The 22,805-nt window shown below is 34.2% G+C and overlaps 1 protein-coding gene across 1 annotated transcript; it reads right to left on the bottom strand.

Moving 5' to 3' along the window:
* Nucleotides 1–206: 206 nt before the first annotated feature.
* Nucleotides 207–22,556, bottom strand: deltaCOP (coatomer subunit delta). Its single transcript, XM_089642924.1, has 15 exons — nucleotides 22,436–22,556; nucleotides 22,240–22,279; nucleotides 18,108–18,228; nucleotides 16,072–16,174; nucleotides 15,190–15,309; nucleotides 14,807–14,866; nucleotides 13,415–13,511; nucleotides 12,958–13,069; nucleotides 11,187–11,348; nucleotides 10,250–10,326; nucleotides 9,550–9,638; nucleotides 8,537–8,684; nucleotides 7,951–8,062; nucleotides 2,582–2,707; nucleotides 207–1,348 (listed from the first exon to the last, which is right to left on the bottom strand). Exons 1-15 carry the CDS (start codon nucleotides 22,436–22,438, stop codon nucleotides 1,168–1,170), a joined length of 1,551 nt encoding a protein of 516 aa, XP_089499050.1. The 5' UTR covers nucleotides 22,439–22,556; the 3' UTR covers nucleotides 207–1,167.
* Between the last annotated feature and the right edge of the window lie 249 nt (nucleotides 22,557–22,805).

Consider the following 22,805-nt stretch of genomic DNA (forward strand, 5'->3'; position numbering starts at 1 on the left):
TGGGTTAATTAGATAAACCGCTCTCCTTTGCAAAGAGTCCAGCAGGTTAATCAAGTGTTTTGAGGGTTCAGGCCAAAGATGGCTACCAAATTCAATTTTTAGACATTATTGAAATCTGGTAAGGTTTGCTCCACAGTTTAGGACTCCGCTGATTGCATGTACATTAAATGTATATTTATAGAATAAAAACATTTTTGTATGTTCTTGTAATTATTTATTTTAATGTACAGTAATATTTTACATGAAATTCAATTCATCATTTCTAAAATAATAATATAATATTAATATGTTTCCTCCATATTGAACTGATAAAGAATTGAGTTTAAACTAAATACTTGAAAATACAATACAATTCTTGAAAAGAAACCCAAATTGCCAAAACTCAATTTGTAGTAAAAATAAGAGAAATCTTTATACTTTAAGGACAAACGTTTACAAATATATGTAATATGGCATTATTAACCGTGAAAGAGACCCTCATAAGATATATAATATATTATTTGTTATCAACTCCTGTCAATGTTGATAAGTCACTTAATGTGCACTTCATTTGACTGAATCAAGTAACATTTCATTTTGGCAAGTTTCTCTTTAACCCAAATCTCGCCAAAGTAAAGGGACAGACATTTGCCTGTTATAATGACAAAATAACATCAAAGTAAAACTGGTTTATTGTGAATGAATTATTTGTTTTATATTGAAATGTATAAAATTATTTCTAATCCTGGTAGATAAATTGATAGGTGACCCATCGGAGTAAGTTGCATTAGAAACATGGATATTCTCATTTAGGTCAAATTTGATTGTAAACAGCCTTTATCTAATGTTAGTTTGTTTTACAGAAATTCAAATGTAACATTGCCATTATTTTAAAAGTTTGAAAGGCCCACATTAAACGGCGATTTCAAGTTTGCTTTCTATCAAATTGTAAAACTATGTGACAGTTGTGCTTTTCTGCCGATCACATTTTGTTCAAAAGCTAAAACGGACCTAGTTGGCCATTTGATGACAGTACATTTGAATTTCTGCAAAACACCTCAACGTTCTAGTCACTTAACTCAGTGCACATGAAGGCATTCTCACCACATAAGATACAAGAAAAAGCTCGAATTCAAACACACTCAACATAAGATAGCTTGAATGATTGAAACAGTGCGATATGCGTGTCTAGACAACCTCGTACTTTTCCGGAATAAACATCTTTTCTATGGAGAACTTGACAGAGTCCCCTGGTACCCCCGCTTCAGAGAGTCCTGCCACAGTGTCGGGGGTAATGTTGGTGTATGGAGTCTCCGAAGAGAAGGTCACCGCCAAGGGGAAGAAGTCGTTGGGAACTGATGATGCGGCACTGAAACAATAATTAATTTATATATATATATATTTTTTTTAATTATTGTATTATTTAGGTGGGTACAGTGGTGTTATATTAATTACAGTTTTATTTATAATCGCAATCTCACCAAAAAAGACTCTGGTTCTTGTGCTTGGTGAGCGAGTTACACTTAATTATAAGGAAAATAGAATAACATTATGCAATAGGTAAGTATATAGTTTGCAATTTATATATATTTATATTTATTAGGAAAATTGAAGCTTCTGGATCATCTATATTATATGTAGGTGTACATATATAGGATTCTGTTACATACTAAATATTGAGCAATTAATTTTTCTAATAGTTTTAATAGTCTCGGAAAGATGTCACTACTTAACACATTAATATAGTCCACCTGCAGAAGCAGACCAGCATATTATAATAATATTCGTTGAGAATGAGTGGCGAAGCTTCCCTGCTATTCTAATTCTCTCTACAGATGGTGATACAGATAATAGTCAATAAAGACAGGTGCTTATGCGGATGGCAGTGTTTTCAAACTTCTACAATTCAAGGTAATAGATACTATCATAAAGGTACACTAAATTAGAAATTATTGAAAAGAAGTCTGATTAAAAAGTTCTTGATAGAAATGAAGTTGCAAACTAAGCATACAGTTGACCATGAAATTCGAGATGGAAAAAGCTTTGCAAATTTTGTGATGGCAAACGTATCCAACAACAGCAACTACAAATACAATATTTGGCCAAAAAAGCTTTCTATATTATGGCACTAAACTCTAATAAAGGAATCCCACTCTCATTCAAAACTCGCAATAATATTTTTACATTTAAATCTCAAACAAAAAGTTGGATACAAAACACAGAAAATACTGACCAAATAATATATTTATAATTATTTCAGAAAAAACACTACAAAATCTATTTATAATTACTTCATATTATTCATATTACAAAATTTTAATAATATGTAAATCAAATCCTCAGCATGGGAGATCCCAGTGAGGATATCATTATCTCTATTTGTTACAAAAAAAGAATGATAATAAAAAATAAAACATTTATAATAATAATTATTATGCATATTAAATGTATGTATTGAATTCGGGAAACAATGCAGCAGACTGAAGAAATAAGAGGCGGACTTTTATGTTTAAGACAGTACAATATATAAACTGAGGCAGTGAAGGGTGGGACGAGAGAATAATAGACAGGAGAATGAGTTTGCAAGCGACATGGGACTTACGTGAATTCCAGCGTGCCTGTCTTTTGCGTAGCATCCACCAGCGGCACGACCCACTGCAGGATGTTCCTTCCCTTCTGGTGCGTGTACGAGCCGTCACACTCGTTCACTATGGGCACGCAGCTCATGCTAGAATATCAAACACATTGACTAAATTACCCAAAACGAAATAGTTTATATTTCTATAATATTTCTTACTTAAAATCTTACTTAAAATAGTTGGTGTATCGGTCAGCATAGTTGCCTTCCAAGCAGGTCGGGGTTCGATTCTCGTCCGTGGCAATTTATTTTTATTTTCACTTTTATTAAACAAAATGTGATAATCACAGGTGTCAAACAAAATGTCAGTAAAATATAATTTGTAATATTTAATCATAGAGGACAATATTAGCGAGTCTCAAATGAAATATGTAAAAGATTCTAACCTATCATACGTCAACTAGAAACTACGAACTTTATCTTCAATTTCTTAAGGGGATGTTACCGCAAGCGCAGCATAATTGCAGTTTTTGACGCAGTTTTTTATAAATTTCCATATTGTTTATAGGAAAATAATATTATGTTTTGAACAGATAATTTATTCTTCTAAACAATGAGAAAACAAAACGCTTTAAAATGTTTAAAACAATTGCGTAAAAAAATATTTACAGAACCTCTAAAAATAGCTTTAAGTTCGATTATATCCTTTAATTCTAAATGCAGAAGAATTTTAAATAAATACATTATCACCACGTCAATGTCGTCTAAACGATGAGAAAATAAAATTATTTTGAAAAGTATTAAAACAATGCTTAAATAAATAAAAACAATTTTTTAATACTAAGATATTGTTCCTTGTATCACCGCATTATATAAATCACAACGCAAGTTATTAATCTTCAGTAACCGAGGTGAGTTCGACGTGAGAGCACGTTTCATTTTACAAAAAATAAATACGTAAATGTGTAGGCACATGAGAAAAGAGATCACACTAAAGGCTAATCGTTATGTTATTATGTATCATTTCTAGCCCAAGTTGACTTTTTTACTATAAATCTCGTTTTATGCAACACTTCGCCAGCTGGCTGACTACCAGCGGCACAGAATATTAGAGAGTGCCCCTTCACTAGAATCGTATTCCTAGTTTTATTTATTCACGCCCTACTGTGCTTTTACATAAATTTCTAATTATACAGTTATATTAGTTGTAACAATAATTTATCTAATAAATTATGGTAAAATAAAATGAGTTTTTTATTAATGAGTGGTATTCTCGTATATTTCAATAATTCAAGTGTTTGTGAAGAGTTCGTTTCATTACTGATACGGAATCCCCAAATAAATAGACAACATTCTCAAATTTATAACCCAGATTATGCCGTCGATTTATAGGTGTGGTAGTTAGTTTGAAAAAAAAAACACAGGTTATAAACTTTTTTGGATTAACTAGGCAAGATCAAAATAGAGTTAGTGGATAACACTGTCACTAATAAAATCGCTTTTGATTAACACGATAGTTAAACTTTTTTGATATGTTTCGACATCACGGATTTTTTTTAAACGTATCAAATGATTAGTTTGACAGAGCGCGTCGTTACTTCTAACATGTAGGTACGTTCATCATCTACAAATAAATACAAAAACCGACCTATATAATCCTTAAATCTTTTTTCCAGAGGTTACTAATTGTTTAGAATGGGCAACAAAGAAAAGAAGAACAGGTATTCGCTAGTAAGCAGGGTGAAAAAAATCAAGAGGCAGAATAAAGAACACAGAAAAAAGGTGCAATTAATGCTTGCTTCTAGACTTAGCGACATACCATCTCTACCTATATTACAACAAGTAATTTATACACTCGTCTAATGCAAAAAATTAATTGAAAAGTGAATGAACATAATTTTTCTAATATTGTTTTTATTTCATCAGGAAAATACTGAAAATATCAATAATTCGATGTCGGAAGAACCGATGTCACCTGAGAAAAATTCTGAAAAAGTAGTAACTGTTTTAAACATATAATTTTTTTCTGAACGTATTGAAGTCGTAAAAAGAATTTCAAATACATATTATTTTCAATTGACGTAAATAAAGTAAAAGTTTTATTTACACAGGAAAAGAAGAAACCTGTTATTCTGGAAGGAAGAAGAATAGTAGATATACATTTTTTTTAAATCAATTAAACAAAATTTCGCAGCACAACTCTCTTTGTAAGTGTACATTATCTAACTTGGAGATAGTTGAAGAGAAGCAATCAGGATTTAATTCAGTATTGACATTTATTTGTAATATGTGCACGAACAAATTTAGTATTTTTACCTGCGAAGACGTGAAAGATGATATGAATGTTACTGATTCAATAGTTTCTGGAATTATAAGTATTGGATCTGGCTATTCTAACCGAAAAAAACTAACGGCAGTAGCAGGGATCCCTTGTATGAGTAACAGACAGTACAGCAATTCACATGAAAGGGCGTGTGAATGGTGGGACCGTACTAAGGTTAAGACGATGGCAGAAACCGCCAAAGAGGAGGCTACTTTAGCTCAAATTGCCGGTGATGTTAACAGGGATGGGGATGATAAACCAAAATCACGATTGGTATTTCCAGGTGCAGGGCCAATTACACATTAGTAAGAAAAGTCATTGCGTTTTTGCCGTTTGGACTGGCTCACACTTCCCTCTAAAAGTTGAGCGTATACTTCGAGATGACAAGTTCTGGGAAGAAAAAATGCAAAAAATGCAAAAAAGCAAAATTGGAATGGAATTGAATTGGAATATTCAGTTTAAAGTTAATAAATCTTAAAAATATGTGCTGTACCCTTTCTATATTGTCAGAAAGCGTTTTATACAATGGGGATCAAATAGGCGAATTATACTCTACCTGGTTTCTTACTAAAGAAGTGTACAATGTTTTCAAACATTCAAGTGACTTGAAACCACTCGCTGTTCTGCATATGAAACCAAGCATTTTTATAGCTTTCTTTGTTATATCATTTACATGCAGAGTAAATGTTAACTTTTCATCAAATATAACCCCTAAGTCGCTGATTTGAGCGACTGATGTCAATAGTACATTACTTTAAGAGTATTCATAAGTAACATGACTTTGGATTTTACGAAAACGAATAACTTGGCACTTTTGAATATTAAGAAATAATTAGTTGATCACACACCAATGATACAATTTACAATTTATCCAAATTAGATTGCAAAATATGGCAATCCTCTATAGTACGTATCATTCTATATATTTTCAAATCATCAGCGAAGAGCAGAATTTGTACATCTTTAAATACACCAACAATGTCATTTATAAATAATAAAAACAGAGTTGGTCCGAGGTGAGATCTTTGGGAAACTTCACATATGGATTCAAAGATGTAAGATTCTACAGAATTTATTTTAACACAAAGCTTTATTTTACTAAGATAACTGTTGATCCAGATCAATAAGGTTCCTTTAATGCCCAAAAGACTTAGTTTATACACAAGAATATGTCTCCTAACTATATCAAAAGCTTTGGAAAAATCAGTGTATATCGAATCCACCCGATGCTTGTGGATAAGGGAATCAGTTACATAATTTTCATAAATGATTAAGTTACTTAAAGTGTTTCTATCTGAATCCGTGCTGATTGGGAACGATTATTGGAGAAGCAGTCGATTTAAAACTTAATTTAAAATTAATGTGAATTGATTTTTAAAAATATAAACATAATATATGAATTAATTAATTTTTAACATATATAGTGGACAAAAGAGACATCTCTGGTCATTTTTGGATGGATTTTGTTCTGCAGGTGTGATAACGAATTACAGTCACCTTTTTGCATTGATCAGTTGGATTCATCCAGTTTGTATCATTTGTCAAAAGAGGTCTATTGAAGACCTCTATGTTTGAAATATTTTTTGACAGTAAATGTCACAAATCACGGCAGTACGTATTATTGCAATGTGCTAATTCTTCATTAATAATTCTACTCTCTTGAGAGCTTGATCTTATAATCTCATAGTGTGAATTAAAATATATTTTTTGCTTATCTGCCGTCTGCCACCGAATTGAAGATCAAGGAGCAAAACTTATTGCAAGTGGGATTCTCTGGTGAGTCTTTTCTGTTCATATGTATTTTGGTGGCTGGCTTAAGTTATTTTCTCCCTGCAGAGTGAATTCATTGATCAATCAATTTTTTTTTCATAGGGAAATAAAATATTCCTTGATGGTCTGTGTTATTTACACGCCAGATCATCATCCAATTATATTATTGATTTGTTTTGTAATGACATCTAGTAAATTATTATGTAAATTATTTTTACTATTCCTAACTGATAAAATAATAAATTATGGCCTTTATATAAAAAATGAATCTTATGCTTTTTACATTACATAATTATTTGTTTTATGTAACTTTTTTGCAAAAAATAATAATAAATATTGAAAATGACCGATATTTTATTTATCTTGCCAATATATTCAGATATAATTATGATACCGTATATAAATACCGTATTGTTTTGACATCTGTCAATGAAGAACACGTCGGTTACGAGTCATAAGGTACTGCATACCGTCTAGCAGTGTAGTTGATAGTATCGATAATTTATCAAACAAGTTTGATAGAAATCTGTTAATCTCATCTAAATCTCATAAAATCATGAGCTCCTTCTGCAATTCTTCTATCAAAATTTACCTAAAAAATGCATACTCAACTTAATAAACTTTATTTGAAAGACACTCATTAATCTCATTATTAAGCGTTTCATGTTCAAACCTTACTCATGGGTACCATCTAGTGAATTTCATCGCTGCTCTGACTTCGCACTGAGTTGACCCGCATGTCGCCGCGTGTTCCCCGTTCCAACTTACTTCATTCCTCTCCGCCCCGAAATATTATTTCGGTTTTTGCAAATACCCCCTTAATGCACATTTTTATTTGCAATCTAGATAGTGTCTAGATTTTTATTTGAATGTGCAACATCTATTGACTTTATGTAGGATGAATATTTAGTATTTTTGTAATAAGTTAATGAGTAAAACCTCAAATTGTAATATTTAATCAGTGAAGACAATAATTATAATAATATTTGGATGATTTGTATAACGTCGCTTTTGTGAAAAATCACCTCAAGGGCGCTGATTGAAACAGTAACAGCATCTAGGAATGCGACCGAATCTTTTTCTGATTTCTCTGTAACAAATTGTCTTCAATAATTAAATATTACAACTTGAGGTTTTACTCATTAAGTTATTCCAAAAACACAAAATATATAATTTCCCTTGTGTTTACATTGTTTTGAGGAAACTGAACTGAACTTTCAAATGCAGACAAAGATACCTACCCTATAAAAACATATAACACAACAGGCTTTTAGTGCGACACAAGTATGTAGATACTCACGGCAGAGGAATGAGGATGGTCAGGTCTTGCAGCACGAGATGGGCGTGGTCCAACTCGTATTCTATATTCACATCGCAGCCCCCGGACCCATTCTCCGAGGGCCAGCAGTTCACTGAAAAATAAAATAAACAAACCATTACTTCTTCTGTTCAGTCGCACCTGATGAGAGTAATGAATATCCAACTAGTTTATCCAAGGAATGTGCTACCCACTGGGCTATCAACAACCTTAACATAATAATCTATCTGTATAAAAACAAATGTAAATGTTTTCTCTCCAAAAGTTCTTCACCGATTGCTTTGAAATTTTGGCACAACTTTATATTCAAATACGCGTGTTTTAATACACCTATAAGGGTTTTCCAATAAGAGGTGTTATTTTGATATTCAATCGTAAAAGATCAATGGTTTCGTTGCTTGTGTGGCACGTAGCGCCGTCTTGTTGAAAGTAAACGTTGTCCAGATCAATACCATCCAAATGTTTGATTCTGAATGGTGTTTTTTTACAAGGTTGAAAATTTTACTTTAATCAGTTTAGAGGTAGAGAAAAGCAGATAATATTGAATGATGTAAGGATGTGTACTGACCGTTGAGAGGAATGGCGTTATCGGCGGTGGTCTGGTACCTCCACTTCAGCACGCCCACGTCGGTGTGCAGCGGAAATGGCTTGGCGGGGTTCTTGAGCCCCACACAGCCCGAGCTGCGGAACAGCTCCTTGTCCACATTCGGATGCGTCTACAGCAAACAAACAAACGATAAATTCAAAATCATCATCACGGCTCCAATTCCCACGGTGGGATTTGATACTCTTACGGACCGCCAAACAACTCTGTCTTCATTTACATTCATACACCATCTAACACATACCCCACTTATATTATTCATCTTTTGCTTTATCTGAAACAACAAACCTCAGGTTGTTTACATTAACCCCACACAGGGTCTATGTGTTATTTGGGGATGCTGTCTGAAGGGTCTTTTTGAGGAGAGGAAGGAGAGAACATGGTTCTTGAAGAGACCCATGTTGCAGGACGGAGGAAACACAGAGGACACTAAATCGTTCCACAGCCGAGCTGTCGATCTCAAGGACGACACGTAGAAACGATCCGTTCTTATGTGATAAAAGTTAACGGTGTATATGTTGAGCGAGCGTTTGGTGTATTTTCCGCACCGGTGTCGAAGGGATCAATGACGCTTGTTCTTCAGAGTATCTCCCATTGTAATACTAGTAGAAAAAGGACAACATCCTGTGCATTGCAACAAACAATCCGCCGCCAGTGTTGAAGCCATAGATAAAAAAACAAATGGAAGTATGTATAGAGCAAATTTCACATACTATCAAGGCAGTGGACGCAATGAAAGTTACGCATTTGGTGTGTACACAGGGTGAAACACAGGCAGGATTTGCAGTACTATGGTTGAACGATGTTAGTGACACTATTGTGCGCATTATATCCTGTGTTGGATCGCTAAATCAGCTAAAATGTTTGGTAAATGCGTTATCGCCGACACCAACCTGGAAGAAAGAGTGTGCGCTACAACCAACTTCACCAGATACGGTGCCTTTTGAGCCATAAAAAGACATGGAAAAGAAACTCACCTGGAGCTGAATTCCCCTGGTATCATCGTTGTTAATGTGTACCCGAATGCGTCCAAACTGCTCATCCGATATACGCAAGGTTAGTAGACCTGGATTAAAGAAACACGTGGTATTTTATTCATTTGTGTGAATACCGCACAAGTACCACCCCATTGAGGTCAAATCCCCAATCGGGGTATGTTGTGAGGCTGAAAGTTCTGAAGAGGGGAAGAGGAGGGTGGGGAATTACCTGGTTATTCAGATCTGGATACCAAACATGGCTAAAGCAAATTATCCATTCTGAATGGTGGTCTTGAGCATTAGTGTTGGGGTTTTGGCCCTCCACAAGAAATATCTCGTGGGTGTTGGCGGGATCCAAATATTTGGCTTATATTTACAATAGTTTAAGTTTTAAGTTAATAGTTTAGTGAGTTATTTGGATATTTGACTAAATAGAACATTTTATATGGAAGACACTTCTTTATGCTATACCTGCCGCACATATTTTAGGGTTAGGTTTGAAAATTAGCCAAATTAACTTGTTTTCAATATTTTCTAATACATAGATGTCCATAGCGAAATCCTAACCGGTTCAGTTGGGTTAATTTAACTTTTCATTAGTATGGCAAAACCGAATAACAGCAAGTTTGGAACAAATTGTAATTAATCCACAAGTGAAGTAATGACTCTCCACAAGTTGGACATTTGACAATTACAGTACCTGTGAGTTCAAAGTTTTGTATCCCTCCATCGCGGCCGATTCTAACGGAAAGTTTGTCCTCCAATTTCAAATGCACACTGAAAGTAAAAAAAAGTTTTCAAGCTTTACAAACAATTTATACTTGAATTGAATACACTCCACAATATGTGCTAGTACATTATAAACTATTATCCATCCACATAAATTACAATTTGTTTTATTCACTTCAGGTCATAGATATAATATAATAACAATAGATTAGCCCTCTCATGCCCAATTTCAATCTAAAAATAACACCACCAATAGTAATTTCATAATACAACTCTTCACCGAATTCCAATACCTCGCTTCGAAAGCACAGATATAAATGCAATTTCCCTACAATATAAAATAAAGCACAAAATTACCGCTAAAATCCCATTATGTAATTTGTTCATTTTTTGGCCAATAGCATGCCTGAAAAGCATCGCATCACAAGATATAGAGATGAACTTAACCAAACCAACTTGTCGTAAACTTGTTGTGCAAGCTTTTAAAAACGTATGCAAAACCAGCGAAGATTGTTTATTTTGTGGCAAAAGCGTTGTCGTAATTTGTTGCGTGATTTAGTTGTTTTGCTAGAAAGAAATATAAGACATTTATCAATTGTTACTTTTTTCAATACGCCGCCTCTATAAGGTTTTTTTTTACATTTGTATAGCTTATTATATTGTTAATTATAAAATCCGCGACAACCCCTACTTAAAATATTTCTAACTGCCGCAATTTCGTGTTTGAAAAGTGACCTTCACAGATCTTCTACAGAGCTTTGGGATGAACTTGCTCCGTGCAGACCAACAAAAGGTAAAAGCTTTTTCCGATCTTTCGAATGCGAGATAATGCACTTTCTTTTTGATAAATGTTTTCTTGAACCAATATATTTCAGTTTAAGAAAATTATGTATGCAGTAAGTACTTACTCTTGCGTGTTCTCAGCACGCACGGGGGCGCTGGTAGTGGAGTCCCCGCGGGCCCCCTGAAGGCCGCCTGCCTGCACCGTCTCGCCCTCGCTCTTCAGCTGATCCACGAAGCTGTCTACGTCACGATTCTTGGAGCCCAGCTTCATGGCGTTGCGGGATTTCCTAAACATTAGCCATTCCAACATTAGCGCAGTCAAGTTTATTTCTCCTACATTCTGGCTATTCTTCTAGAGTGGAAGATGACTTGAATACTAGAAGATTGATTTCTGCATAGAATACAGATGGGTATTCCAGAGGCAGGTCGTTCGGTGGGTTACTCCAGGCAAGCTGAACCTACCATTAAAGTAGTGCATGACAGCAACATCTGCATACACCTAATCGAAGCAATGGGTCTCCGATTTGAATAGGACAAGGGAAAAAGATAATGATGAACTTCACGCATCTTTTCAAAGTAAGAAAGAGGTGAATGTGTTGCAGGAAAGAGAAAATAAGGCGGCAAATTATTCTACAGCCGAGTTGAGCACAAGAACGAGCAGTAAAATAAATACTTGTTTTCACGTGGCAAATGTTAAAATGTCGGGCACAAGTTTAGTTTGTTCCCGGCTGTGCACTGGTGCCAAAGGGTTACACCAGATTTCCTCCTTAAGTTTGTGTTCCGTTAAGATAGGGGAATAGGGTTAAGAGAGGAGCCAGTAGAAGATAATAATAAAGTAAAGAATGTTATTAGTACTAGCAAGGTAGAGACAACAACTCAACAGACTCAACTCTATCCGTTAAGATAGGGGAATAGGGTTAAGAGAGGAGCCAGTAGAAGATAATAATAAAGTAAAGAATGTTATTAGTACTAGCAAGGTAGAGACAACAACTCAACAGACTCAACTCTATCCGTTAAGATAGGGGAATAGGGTTAAGAGAGGAGCCAGTAGAAGATAATAATAAAGTAAAGAATGTTATTAGTACTAGCAAGGTAGAGACAACAACTCAACAGACTCAACTCTATCCGTTAAGATAGGGGAATAGGGTTAAGAGAGGAGCCAGTAGAAGATAATAATAAAGTAAAGAATGTTAGTAGTACTAGCAAGGTAGAGACAACAACTCAACAGACTGAACTCTATCCGTTAAGATAGGGGAATAGGGTTAAGAGAGGAGCCAGTAGAAGATAATAATAAAGTAAAGAATGTTATTAGTACTAGCAAGGTAGAGACAACAACTCAACAGACTCAACTCTATCCGTTAAGATAGGGGAATAGAGTTAAGAGAGGAGCCAGTAGAAGATAATAATAAAGTAAAGAATGTTATTAGTACTAGCAAGGTAGAGACAACAACTCAACAGACTCAACTCTATCCGTTAAGATAGGGGAATAGGGTTAAGAGAGGAGCCAGTAGAAGATAATAATAAAGTAAAGAATGTTATTAGTACTAGCAAGGTAGAGACAACAACTCAACAGACTCAACTCTATCCGTTAAGATAGGGGAATAGGGTTAAGAGAGGAGCCAGTAGAAGATAATAATAAAGTAAAGAATGTTATTAGTACTAGCAAGGTAGAGACAACAACTCAACAGACTCAACTCTATCCGTTAAGATAGGGGAATAGGGTTAAGAGAGGAGCCAGTAGAAGATAATAATAAAGTAAAGAATGTTATTAGTACTAGCAAGGTAGAGACAACAACTCAACAGACTCAACTCTATCTGTTAAGATAGGGGAATAGAGTTAAGAGAGGAGCAAGACAGAGATTAGGAATGTTAGTTAAATATTGGGTTGAGACTTACTCTCTGGTGACAGTCGGCTGGGGGTTGTAGTTGGTGTTGACGCGGATCTCGCAGATGTGGGACTGGAGGTCGCCAAAGTTGTTCATGGAGCTGGAGATTGCCGTAGAGGAATCTGGAATAATCACATTCATAAAAACAAACCTTTAGCTTATAGCAAGCACATGTGGATTTGACCCGATGCCATTTGCCAATGCGGAAGAAGTGAAATAAAAAGGCCAGAAAAGTAAACGGTATCAAGATTAATTAGTTCCAATGACAAGTCTATTGGCCAAAGTTTGAACTTATGTTTTTAAAACTAACTATAGCAGTTGTGTAATAAATGGTTTGCATCGTTGTGGAATGTGAGATAAGCGCTCAATGAATTTCCACAAGAACAAACATTTTAGAAAAATCTATACCAAGGTGTATATTGGACTCTGTGTTAATGTGTATCAAAGACAAAGAGAACAGAACTGACTTGTGGGGGTTCCTCCCTTCTTAGCGTTCTCCAGGCGTTCCCTCTGCAGCTCCTTGGCCTTCTCCCGCATCTTGTTCTTGGCTTCCCGCTCCTGGGTCTGAATAACAAACATATGGGAGCCAACTCTAAATTCCTGTACCAAGAATCCCCTGAAGTCCCTTAAGGGTACAGGCAAAACTTCACAGCTTCACAAGTCAGAATATTTTTCATATATAACTTGCTCTATGCAAAAAACATCAATCTTCATCTGCCAACAAACAAGCACTACGATTTGCCCATTTTTTGTTGTACATTCACAATATAATTTTAGGAAGTATCTACCCATCGACGCGCCCCCATATAATAATACATAAATCTATCACGGAGCTGTTTATTTGTTGTACATTCACAATATTATTTTAGGAAGTATCTACCCATCGACTTGCCCCCATATAATAATACATATATCTATCACGGAGCTGTTTATTTGTTGTACATTCACAATATTATTTTAGGAAGTATCTACCCAATGACGCGCCCCCATATAATAATACATAAATCTGTCACGGAGCTGTTTATTTGGTGTACATTCACAATATTATTTTATGAAGTATCTACCCAACGACGCGCCCCCATATAATAATACATAAATCTATCACGGAGATGTTTATTTGGGCTCTGCTTATGAATCGACTAGTAACTCACATTTTGTATTGCAAGGTTATGATAGGTTAGTTAAGGTTAGCTTAACCCTTGGGACCTTCTAAGACCCAAACAGTCCCAAATGCCGTGCGCGCATTATACTCTCCTAAGACCATATTTGTCCCAGAACGACCGCACATTATTAAAATGCATATATCTCTCTTCCTCTCATCTAAAAATTAATTATTTCTTTTATGTCAGAAAGAGAACGAAATAGTGCTTGTTATTGTCTTTGAAAAAATGGAAGCTTGTAGAAGGTTCGATCCGTGCAAATCAACAACGTCTCAAGGGTTAAGTGTCAAATTGTCAAATGAATGTGGGCAACGGAGCACCAAAGAGTTAATAAACAGTGCTATGTATATAGGGGCGCACCGATGTGTAGAAACTGGCATTATTTTATGCAGCACTGTTTAGTACATAAATAATTAGCATCACTCAAGAAGGGTTTTGTAGGTAGAATTGAATAATGTGATCCCAGCATTGTACACCATAAGCCAACCAGGTGGAAGAGAGATCTAGGGATCAGTGTGTCCACGAGTCACAGATATATGAATATGTATATCCCTCCCACTACGACGCAGGGTACAAGGCGATGGGTCGAGAGACACCTTGCATCTTCCACTGGCACAGTATATTATGCTGCCATTATTGATGTCCACTTAGCAGACTAGCATATTAAATGTTAAATACGTTAAACACTTTGAATCTTACCTGCCTAACTGCCTGGTATACTTTCTCTTCGTGGGAATCCATCTCAACGAAGGTACGAATCTATGAAATCAAATGTAAAAATCAATTAGTTATCAATATACATCATATCATGTTTGAACTTCCTATGTGAGTTTTACGAAATTTTACAGGGGAAGCAAAAAACTTCCCACTTTTGTATTCAAATGTGTCAACAAACAACATTAGAATAAGCATTGTGCGATAATGATTAAATTTATGCACTTGGCCGAGTTTGTGTCCGATTTCTCGATTTTTTTATAAATTTTTGGTGTAAAAAAACATTTTGCTCTAATTTGAAATATCAAAGTTCTGGGGGTTAGGTAAGGATAATAAAAGTATTATATTTGATCGTGATATATATTTACCTGAGCTAGATTGACGCTCTCCCTGTAGCCGAGTGCCACAATCTCGTCAAAGGCGAAGATCAGATTAAAGGCCTGGTCCAACACCTCCGTCTCGCTCAGTGTGGTGCAGTACTCCGGGATCTAAACATTACACAGCAATCAACACGGAGTACGCTACAGTCTGCTACAGTGGATGCGGTAATACCCAGACTTACGCCACCTTCACTTGAATCTATTTATACTCCTTAGAAAGCTTACAGCTTTCTTCAGCCTAACAAACCTGCATATCAAACTGCATATATACATTTGGGCAAATTGTTCAGGAGAGCCTAAAAACAATTTGCCCAAAGTTGGATTTGCAAGACAATATGCAAATCCAACAACTGGTGTAACTCCAATACTTGGCCCGTGTTAACAGTCAAAAATATACATATAAAAATTCAAATTCGCAAAAGAAGAACATCAGTGTGTCCATCTGTTTAAATCTTAACAGTTACATATGTACAGTGGATCTCATAAACTCAATCCTTTTTGCAAGTAAAACAACATTAGTGTTGCTATTGTCTTTTATGACAAAAATTATATTATTGAATGATTGAGTCCCAGCGTGAGGGGTTAATTTGGTGTAACTTGATCCATTATTAAAGTGGAGATCAATATACTAGAAGCCGTGCAAATGAGGACACTGCTCCGAGTTCAAGAAGCCAGTTGCCTCAATATGAGATGTGGGGAATTAGCTAGAATGACGACTACCGGCTGCCGGTCACCTGAATGAATTTGAGGAAATTTCCATGATCGCAGCAGTATTTAACAAAGGCAACAATTTCATGTTAATAAACCGCGTCAACCCCACGTAATATATATGATTATGAGTTGGATTCAACTAGAAATGGCAGGACTCACCACTCGGCTGAAGAGACGGAGCGTCTCCAAGTCCTCAAGGATGTTGCTGGCCTTTGTGGTGATGAGAAGCATGTACAGCTTGTCCAATGGCTGATACACGTACCTGCACAACCAAACAACCAACTGGTTAATACATAATAAAACTTTTAAATATTTCTACTACAAATAGTCATCCTGCTTAAATGAACCTTTTTGGGGTATTTTGAGATTTCGTCATCAAGCTACTTTAAATGATCTGGCCGATTAACGATTTATTTAGAAATATTTCCGGTTGAAATTGCTTTGGACCTCCGCGGTGACCGGGTATGTCATCAAAATGACAATTCAACACACCTCCAAAAAGTGATATAAAGTAAATAGGTTACATAGGTAACTATTTGATGAAATATCCGGCTTCCGAACTGACTTCCGCACCCTTCAACCCTTAATACACCGACAAATCCACCGTGGATTCGCCACTTGTTCACCACACTTACCCCGGTTTTATTCATAATGAAGTATTCAAATATTTTTTATTCCCCTTGAGAAGCAAATAATATTATTCTAGATTCTCGTTTTATCAAGCACAAATATATTCATTTTAACTATGAAATTTCATATTTGTGAAGTGAAAAATTATTCGTTTTTTCAATTCCATAATACATACTCTCTCATAATGAGGATCAATTATTACGCGTAAAGGAAATTGTAAAAAAACCCAAGAGTATTTTCATATTTCTTTATTATATATTTTTTTACAACATTAGAGAGAGAAAAATAATTTTCTAAATATATGTAGCTCGCCTGGGGAACATAAATAAGACAGATATATAAATATATTTAACCCTTCAGTGTAATTTGTCTGCATTTTGGGAACTACTCATATGGTCTCTCAGAAATTGTTACATTTTCCTTACTGTAGTCAGAAATATGATTTAAACAATGTTAGAAAGAGAAAATACCAAGCTTTATATTTAAATCTAAAAAATTATCACAGAAAAATTTTAATGTGTCCTTTTATGAAATGAAAGGTCGCGAATGTAATTTAAAAAAAAACATTTATTAATTATTTTCATACGGAACGACTAAAAAGGCGAGTTGACAGTAACTTTTGTAATACATTTGTGTAATAAAATTCGTGTATTATGATATATTTTTTTGTTGTCAGTAATTTTAGTTACAAGTAACGTAAGGTGAGCTATTTTAATTTATTTTTTATGGTTGATTTGAAAATTTTTAAATTTTAAAAATATATGTTTATTTATAATAATAAAATTTGAAAGCGTATTTCATCACCTTTCAAACACAGCTTTTAATTTTTGGATACATTCAGAAATATTCCATTTATTTGGATTTTATTGCAAAGTGGAAATACTGTCAAAATATGGCAGAGGCCTGAAGAGTTCAAAATAATTATGTGGTATAATTTACAAAAATATTATCATTTTGCAGAAAAACAAGTTACAGTAAAATTAAAAGAATTCATAATCTACTCATTCATAGATGGCGCTATTTTAATAATTTCACTTAAAATACGTTTTGCAAGTAAAGCTTTCAAATATTAAGACAAATTATTTGTTTGAAGAATTGAGTTTTTATACGGACAAAATTACTTATTCATATTCATAATGCGTGTGTACGGGGGCAAACAAATAATTCCTCTAATAATCTTAAAGCATAACTTGCAAAAAATGTATTTTAATCAAATAATCAAATTAACGCCACCTATGAACGTGTAGATTATAATGTTTAACCTTAAGAAAAGTTCTTTTACAAGTAATTTCTTTTTGAATTAATGAAATGTTGTATTTTTGTACACAGTGCACGAATTTGTCACATTAAGAGAAAAATATCCTTAGAGACCTAATGTTTTTTCAAATAAAAATAGCAATACACAACTTCTAAAGTATTGAAAAAAAAAACCTTCAGCAAATTTTTTGTAATAATTTTACAAAGGTTTTTTGTCAAGCATCATATATATTATATTGTATCACTTCCAGTTATGTTTTAATGTTTCCAATGTAAATATATTGGATTACACAAGAGTACATTCATACCTGACGGAATCAGTCTCCACGAAGGTGTGCTGTTTTCCAGCGGTCATCAGCTTGGGAAAAGCGGCCAGCAGACCCTCGATGCGCACCTTCGTCATCTCCACAAACTGGCGGGACAGCAGCGCTGCAATGAAAAAATCCAAACGACTATCAAAATATTGTATTAATGAGTCAACTGCCGATCGACACTGGTTAAAATTAGTTTTTTACAACTGAGATTGCCGATAGGTCACCGGTGACTGTCCTAATTTAGAAATGCAAGTACCATTATCTTGTAGTAAGTACCATTATCTTGTGGTAAGTACCATTATCTTGTGGTAAGTACCATATCTTGTAGTAAGTACCATTATCTTGTAGTAAGTACCATTATCTTGCACTTAATTATTCGTTTTTTTTTTTAGAGCATTGTAATCCAAAGAGTAAACAAAAATATGTTTAAATTTCAGTCAAGAGAAATGATTGATATTAATCTACAAATAGAAAACCTTGGACACATAATTACTCCTGAAACCAACGATCCCTCGAAATGCATAAAAGTTCTAAAACCCTATAAAGATAAAAATATTTTCATCTAATATTCGTATTATTGATAGGAACTATAATAATCTACTTGTAACACTTGCCGGTTTGAATAATATTTTTGACGTAATAATTTTAACTGAATGTTGGATTAAATCAAATTACACTCATAAAAAATTTGCAGGATTTACGGTATTCAATACACAAAATAATAAGACACAGTTAGATGGAGTAATTATCTATTATCCATTGAACATACCAACTGCCTTCAAATAAAAAACCATCCAAACTATTTCATCCTTCCTTAAATCCTTAGACTTGGCCTTACTTAACTATACATCAAATGAAGAGCTAGTGGTAATTGTTGATATTAACATAGATTTACTTAAGCCTATGGCAACACAAACACTCGATTATAAAAATCTTATGACTCAACACAGACTTGTTTCTCATATTAATGCTCCTACTAGAGTAACGGATACGACAAATTCATGTATTGATCAAATATTTTTAAGTACAAAAAAAAATGCCCAGGGGATTTTGTATCAATCAACCATAACAGATCACTTCTCAGTAGCAATTAGCCTTATGCACAATAAACCCACTACCGGAAAGTCACGTAATAATATAAAAATGAAAAAAGTTAATTTCGAGAAATTATCTTCTAAAATATTAGAAAATTGGCACTCCACTCTAAAGTACAATGATGTAGACGTCACTTTTAATACCTTTTCTAATATCCTCTTGCAACATATTGAGGATGTCACCGAAGAATCCCGTTTGAATAATTCAAAAATAAAAAACTGAAACGATGGATCACAGATGGCCCAATTTTTTGTATTAAAAAACGGAACAAGTCGCACAAAAACCTACTCAATAATCCGGACACGTAGTAATCTCGTTAAAACCATAAAAGAAAACTACTACAAAGAAAAACTGTACAGAGCCAGTAATAATAACAAAAATCTGGCATATTATCAAAGAAATATCTAATACCGATCACCCTGCACAACCACTCAATAAATTAAACATCAACGACCAGGACATCTCTCCAAACGACCATCCAGACATTGTGACCAATCACATAAACTAATACTTTTGTAATTTCATATATTTAACCAATCATTAAATTCTGGCTGCTTCCCCGACCTATGGAAAAATTGCTATCTAACACCTGTATTTAAAAAAGGCGATATTCATGATGTCACTAATTACCGACCCATTTGCATGCTCTCAACTATCCCCAAACTGTTTGAAAAACTTATCCTCGATAAAATCTCCATACATATTAACAACATCATTGTAACTAATCAACATGGATTTATGCCAGGCAGATCCACACTGACAAATCTCTCCTTATATGAAAATTTTATAGCACGTTCACTCGAAAACAAAACCCAAGTCGACTCAATATATACAGACTTTGTAAAAGCGTTTGACAAAGTTAACCACAAAATTCTTCTCAATAAACTTAGTCAAATCGGAATTGAGGGTAAACTATTGGAATGGATAAATAGCTACTTAACAAATAGAAATCTTCAAGTAAAAAATAATTCTAACCTTTCACACAAATTCATAGCTACTAGCGGTGTACCCCAAGGGTCACATTTAGGCCCAATACTGTTTCTCCTTTTCATAAACGATATTGTTACTGTATTTGATAAAAATGTTGAAGTGCTACTTTTTGCCGATGACCTTAAACTATTTAAAATTATAAAAACAATAAATGACTGTATTCACATTCAAATAAATTTAAATAAACTTCAAGATTGGTGCAAAACTAACAAACTTTATCTCAATATTAGTAAATGCCACATTATAAGATTTTTCAGAACAAAACAACCCCTTAACTATCTATACAAAATTAACAATGTTTCTCTCGCCTCTGTAAGTGAAATTAACGATCTCGGCATTATTTTCGATTCAAAATTTAACTTTCTTTCACATGTAGAAACAGTCACCAACAAAGGATTAAAAATGCTCGGCTTCATTCTCCGAAATGGCAGAGACTTTAAAAATATTTCAACACTAAAAATCTTATATTCCTCACTTGTTCGAAGTCAAATCGAATATAATTCTCCTATTTGGTGTCCTTACTTTAAAATCCACTCCGATTCTATTGAAAAAATTCAGCATAAATTCCTAAGATACATTAACTATAAACTCGGTCTACCTATAGAATCAATAAATTACAATCACTTGATGAAAGAATTAAACTTACTTAAACTCTCAGATAGAAGACTTATTTCCGATTTGACTTTTATTTTTAAAATTGTCAATGGTATTATAGACAGCCCTGATATATTAAGCCTAATTACCTTCCATATACCCACTAGAACCACTCGATCCAAAATTCTTTTTAATTTTAATAACAATATCAGGACTGCGTCATTTAGAAACTCCCTTATACCTAGATTGCATGCAGTTGGCAATGCTTTCTCAGAAGTAGTAGATGTGTTCAACTGCACGGAATATAGCTATAAGAAGGCTATAATAACATACCTCTGTCGTAATTATCAATGTTATTAGGCATAAAACCATTCTATTCATAAGTTATCACAGAACCTAAACAATGCACTTACATCAGATATCAGACAGAAGTGTGTTATCTAATAATTTTATATACTTAATTAAAACTATATTTTTTCCCAAAATTGTTATGAGATGCTGACAGCCCTGATTCAATAGAGCTAACTCTGTTCTCAGCAAATTCAACCAAATTCAATATTGAAGGTAACAATAACCTCAATACTAAACTACTGTATGGATTGAAAATAAAAATGCTAATGTACCTATGTATACCAGATGTTATTTTTGTTTAATTTTCAACATAATTTCTCAGTAATTATTCTGTTTAACATAATACTGTTTCGCTCCTGTGAACCACTGTAAACATAAATCATGTATATTGTAAAAGCCTTTTACGGCGTCTAAATAAATAAATATCGGCAAAAAACTAGCATCACAAATTTTAAATAAGGCATCAACCGATGAAAATGCTCTTGCCGACATAATCAATCAGTCTACCAGTGAAATAGATAATATTCTCACACTAGACCCAACTAACTGTGTAGAAATTTCACAAACTATTAAACAATTAAAGCCCTCCCATTCATGCAATCATGACAAAACATCCTCAAATATACTAAAAACAGTTGAACCTTGTTGGTTTTCAAAACTATTGTAGAACAGTTATTGCGAACCGGCATGTGCTAACTGTCTTCCCAATAAGTACCATTCTGCCATCAGTATCTGTGGGAGTATGGCTTACCCCGATCTATGTTATAAGGCTAAAGTGAGTGGGGAGGGGAAGAGGAATATTAGGAAGTGCCCGGCCATTCCGAGCTGGTCACTAAACCCGGACTTACTTCTACATACATCAACTGGCACATTGGGTTATCGCCAAACCTGTCAACTTATAACAGAACTGTCACAGATGGGAGTAAAGTAGATCAATAACAAAGCCCTGTGCAACTGGAAACCATAAAAGGCCGTTATAAATGATTTGTGCAGTGTGCACGATGCCCATACAGATGTAATCAGTTGTCTCAGTTGGCTCATGTTGACATTTCAAATAATATGTGTAACTATGTTAGTAGGGAAAATATTTCTTTACCTGCCCCGGATTTGGTGCACACTGTAGCAGCTATGAGCACCTGAAGTATATAAAAAAAGATGTTTTAACAATTTTTTCGTAGAATTAGTGAAATGACAACAAAACATTTCAAATTGTGCGAGGATGTCAGACAACCAAAATAAGAGTAAAATAATAAAATGTGGATTTAATATAAGACAAGAATATAGAAAATTACCATTTCTGAGAATTTCACTCGCTTTTAATGAAATAAAAACACTAAAATCATATAAAACAAGACACTTTAGTCGGCAAGAGGTGACGTGTACGAGATGACAGCAGATTCAAGATGGTTGACCATTGGTTTACTATTATCTAGTTAGGCAGCAAAATAAATACAGTAACTAGCCACCCGAAGTAAATATCATCATATATAGCGAGCTAATACTCATTTCATCTTTTATTAAAATTAATGTTTGCGTTGCATTTCGTAACGGTTTCACCAGGTACACACGTATACGATTTTGAAATAATAACGAATACGAAATCGAACAATACGATTTTACATAGATATATGGATATATCATATTGGCAGTTTATAATTGATG

Source organism: Hesperophylax consimilis, chromosome 19 (assembly GCF_061612785.1).
Source record: "Hesperophylax consimilis isolate HC1 chromosome 19, BYU_Hcon_1.0, whole genome shotgun sequence".
In the NCBI taxonomy this organism is placed as follows: domain Eukaryota; kingdom Metazoa; phylum Arthropoda; class Insecta; order Trichoptera; family Limnephilidae; genus Hesperophylax; species Hesperophylax consimilis.

Coding starts and splice junctions, on each gene's coding strand:
- deltaCOP (XM_089642924.1), bottom strand. Junction 18,229..22,239: donor GTGCACCAAATCCGGGGCAG/GTAAAGAAATAT, acceptor TTTTCATTGCAG/CGCTGCTGTCCCGCCAGTTT. Junction 10,327..11,186: donor CGTGCTGAGAACACGCAAGA/GTAAGTACTTAC, acceptor TTTTACTTTCAG/TGTGCATTTGAAATTGGAGG.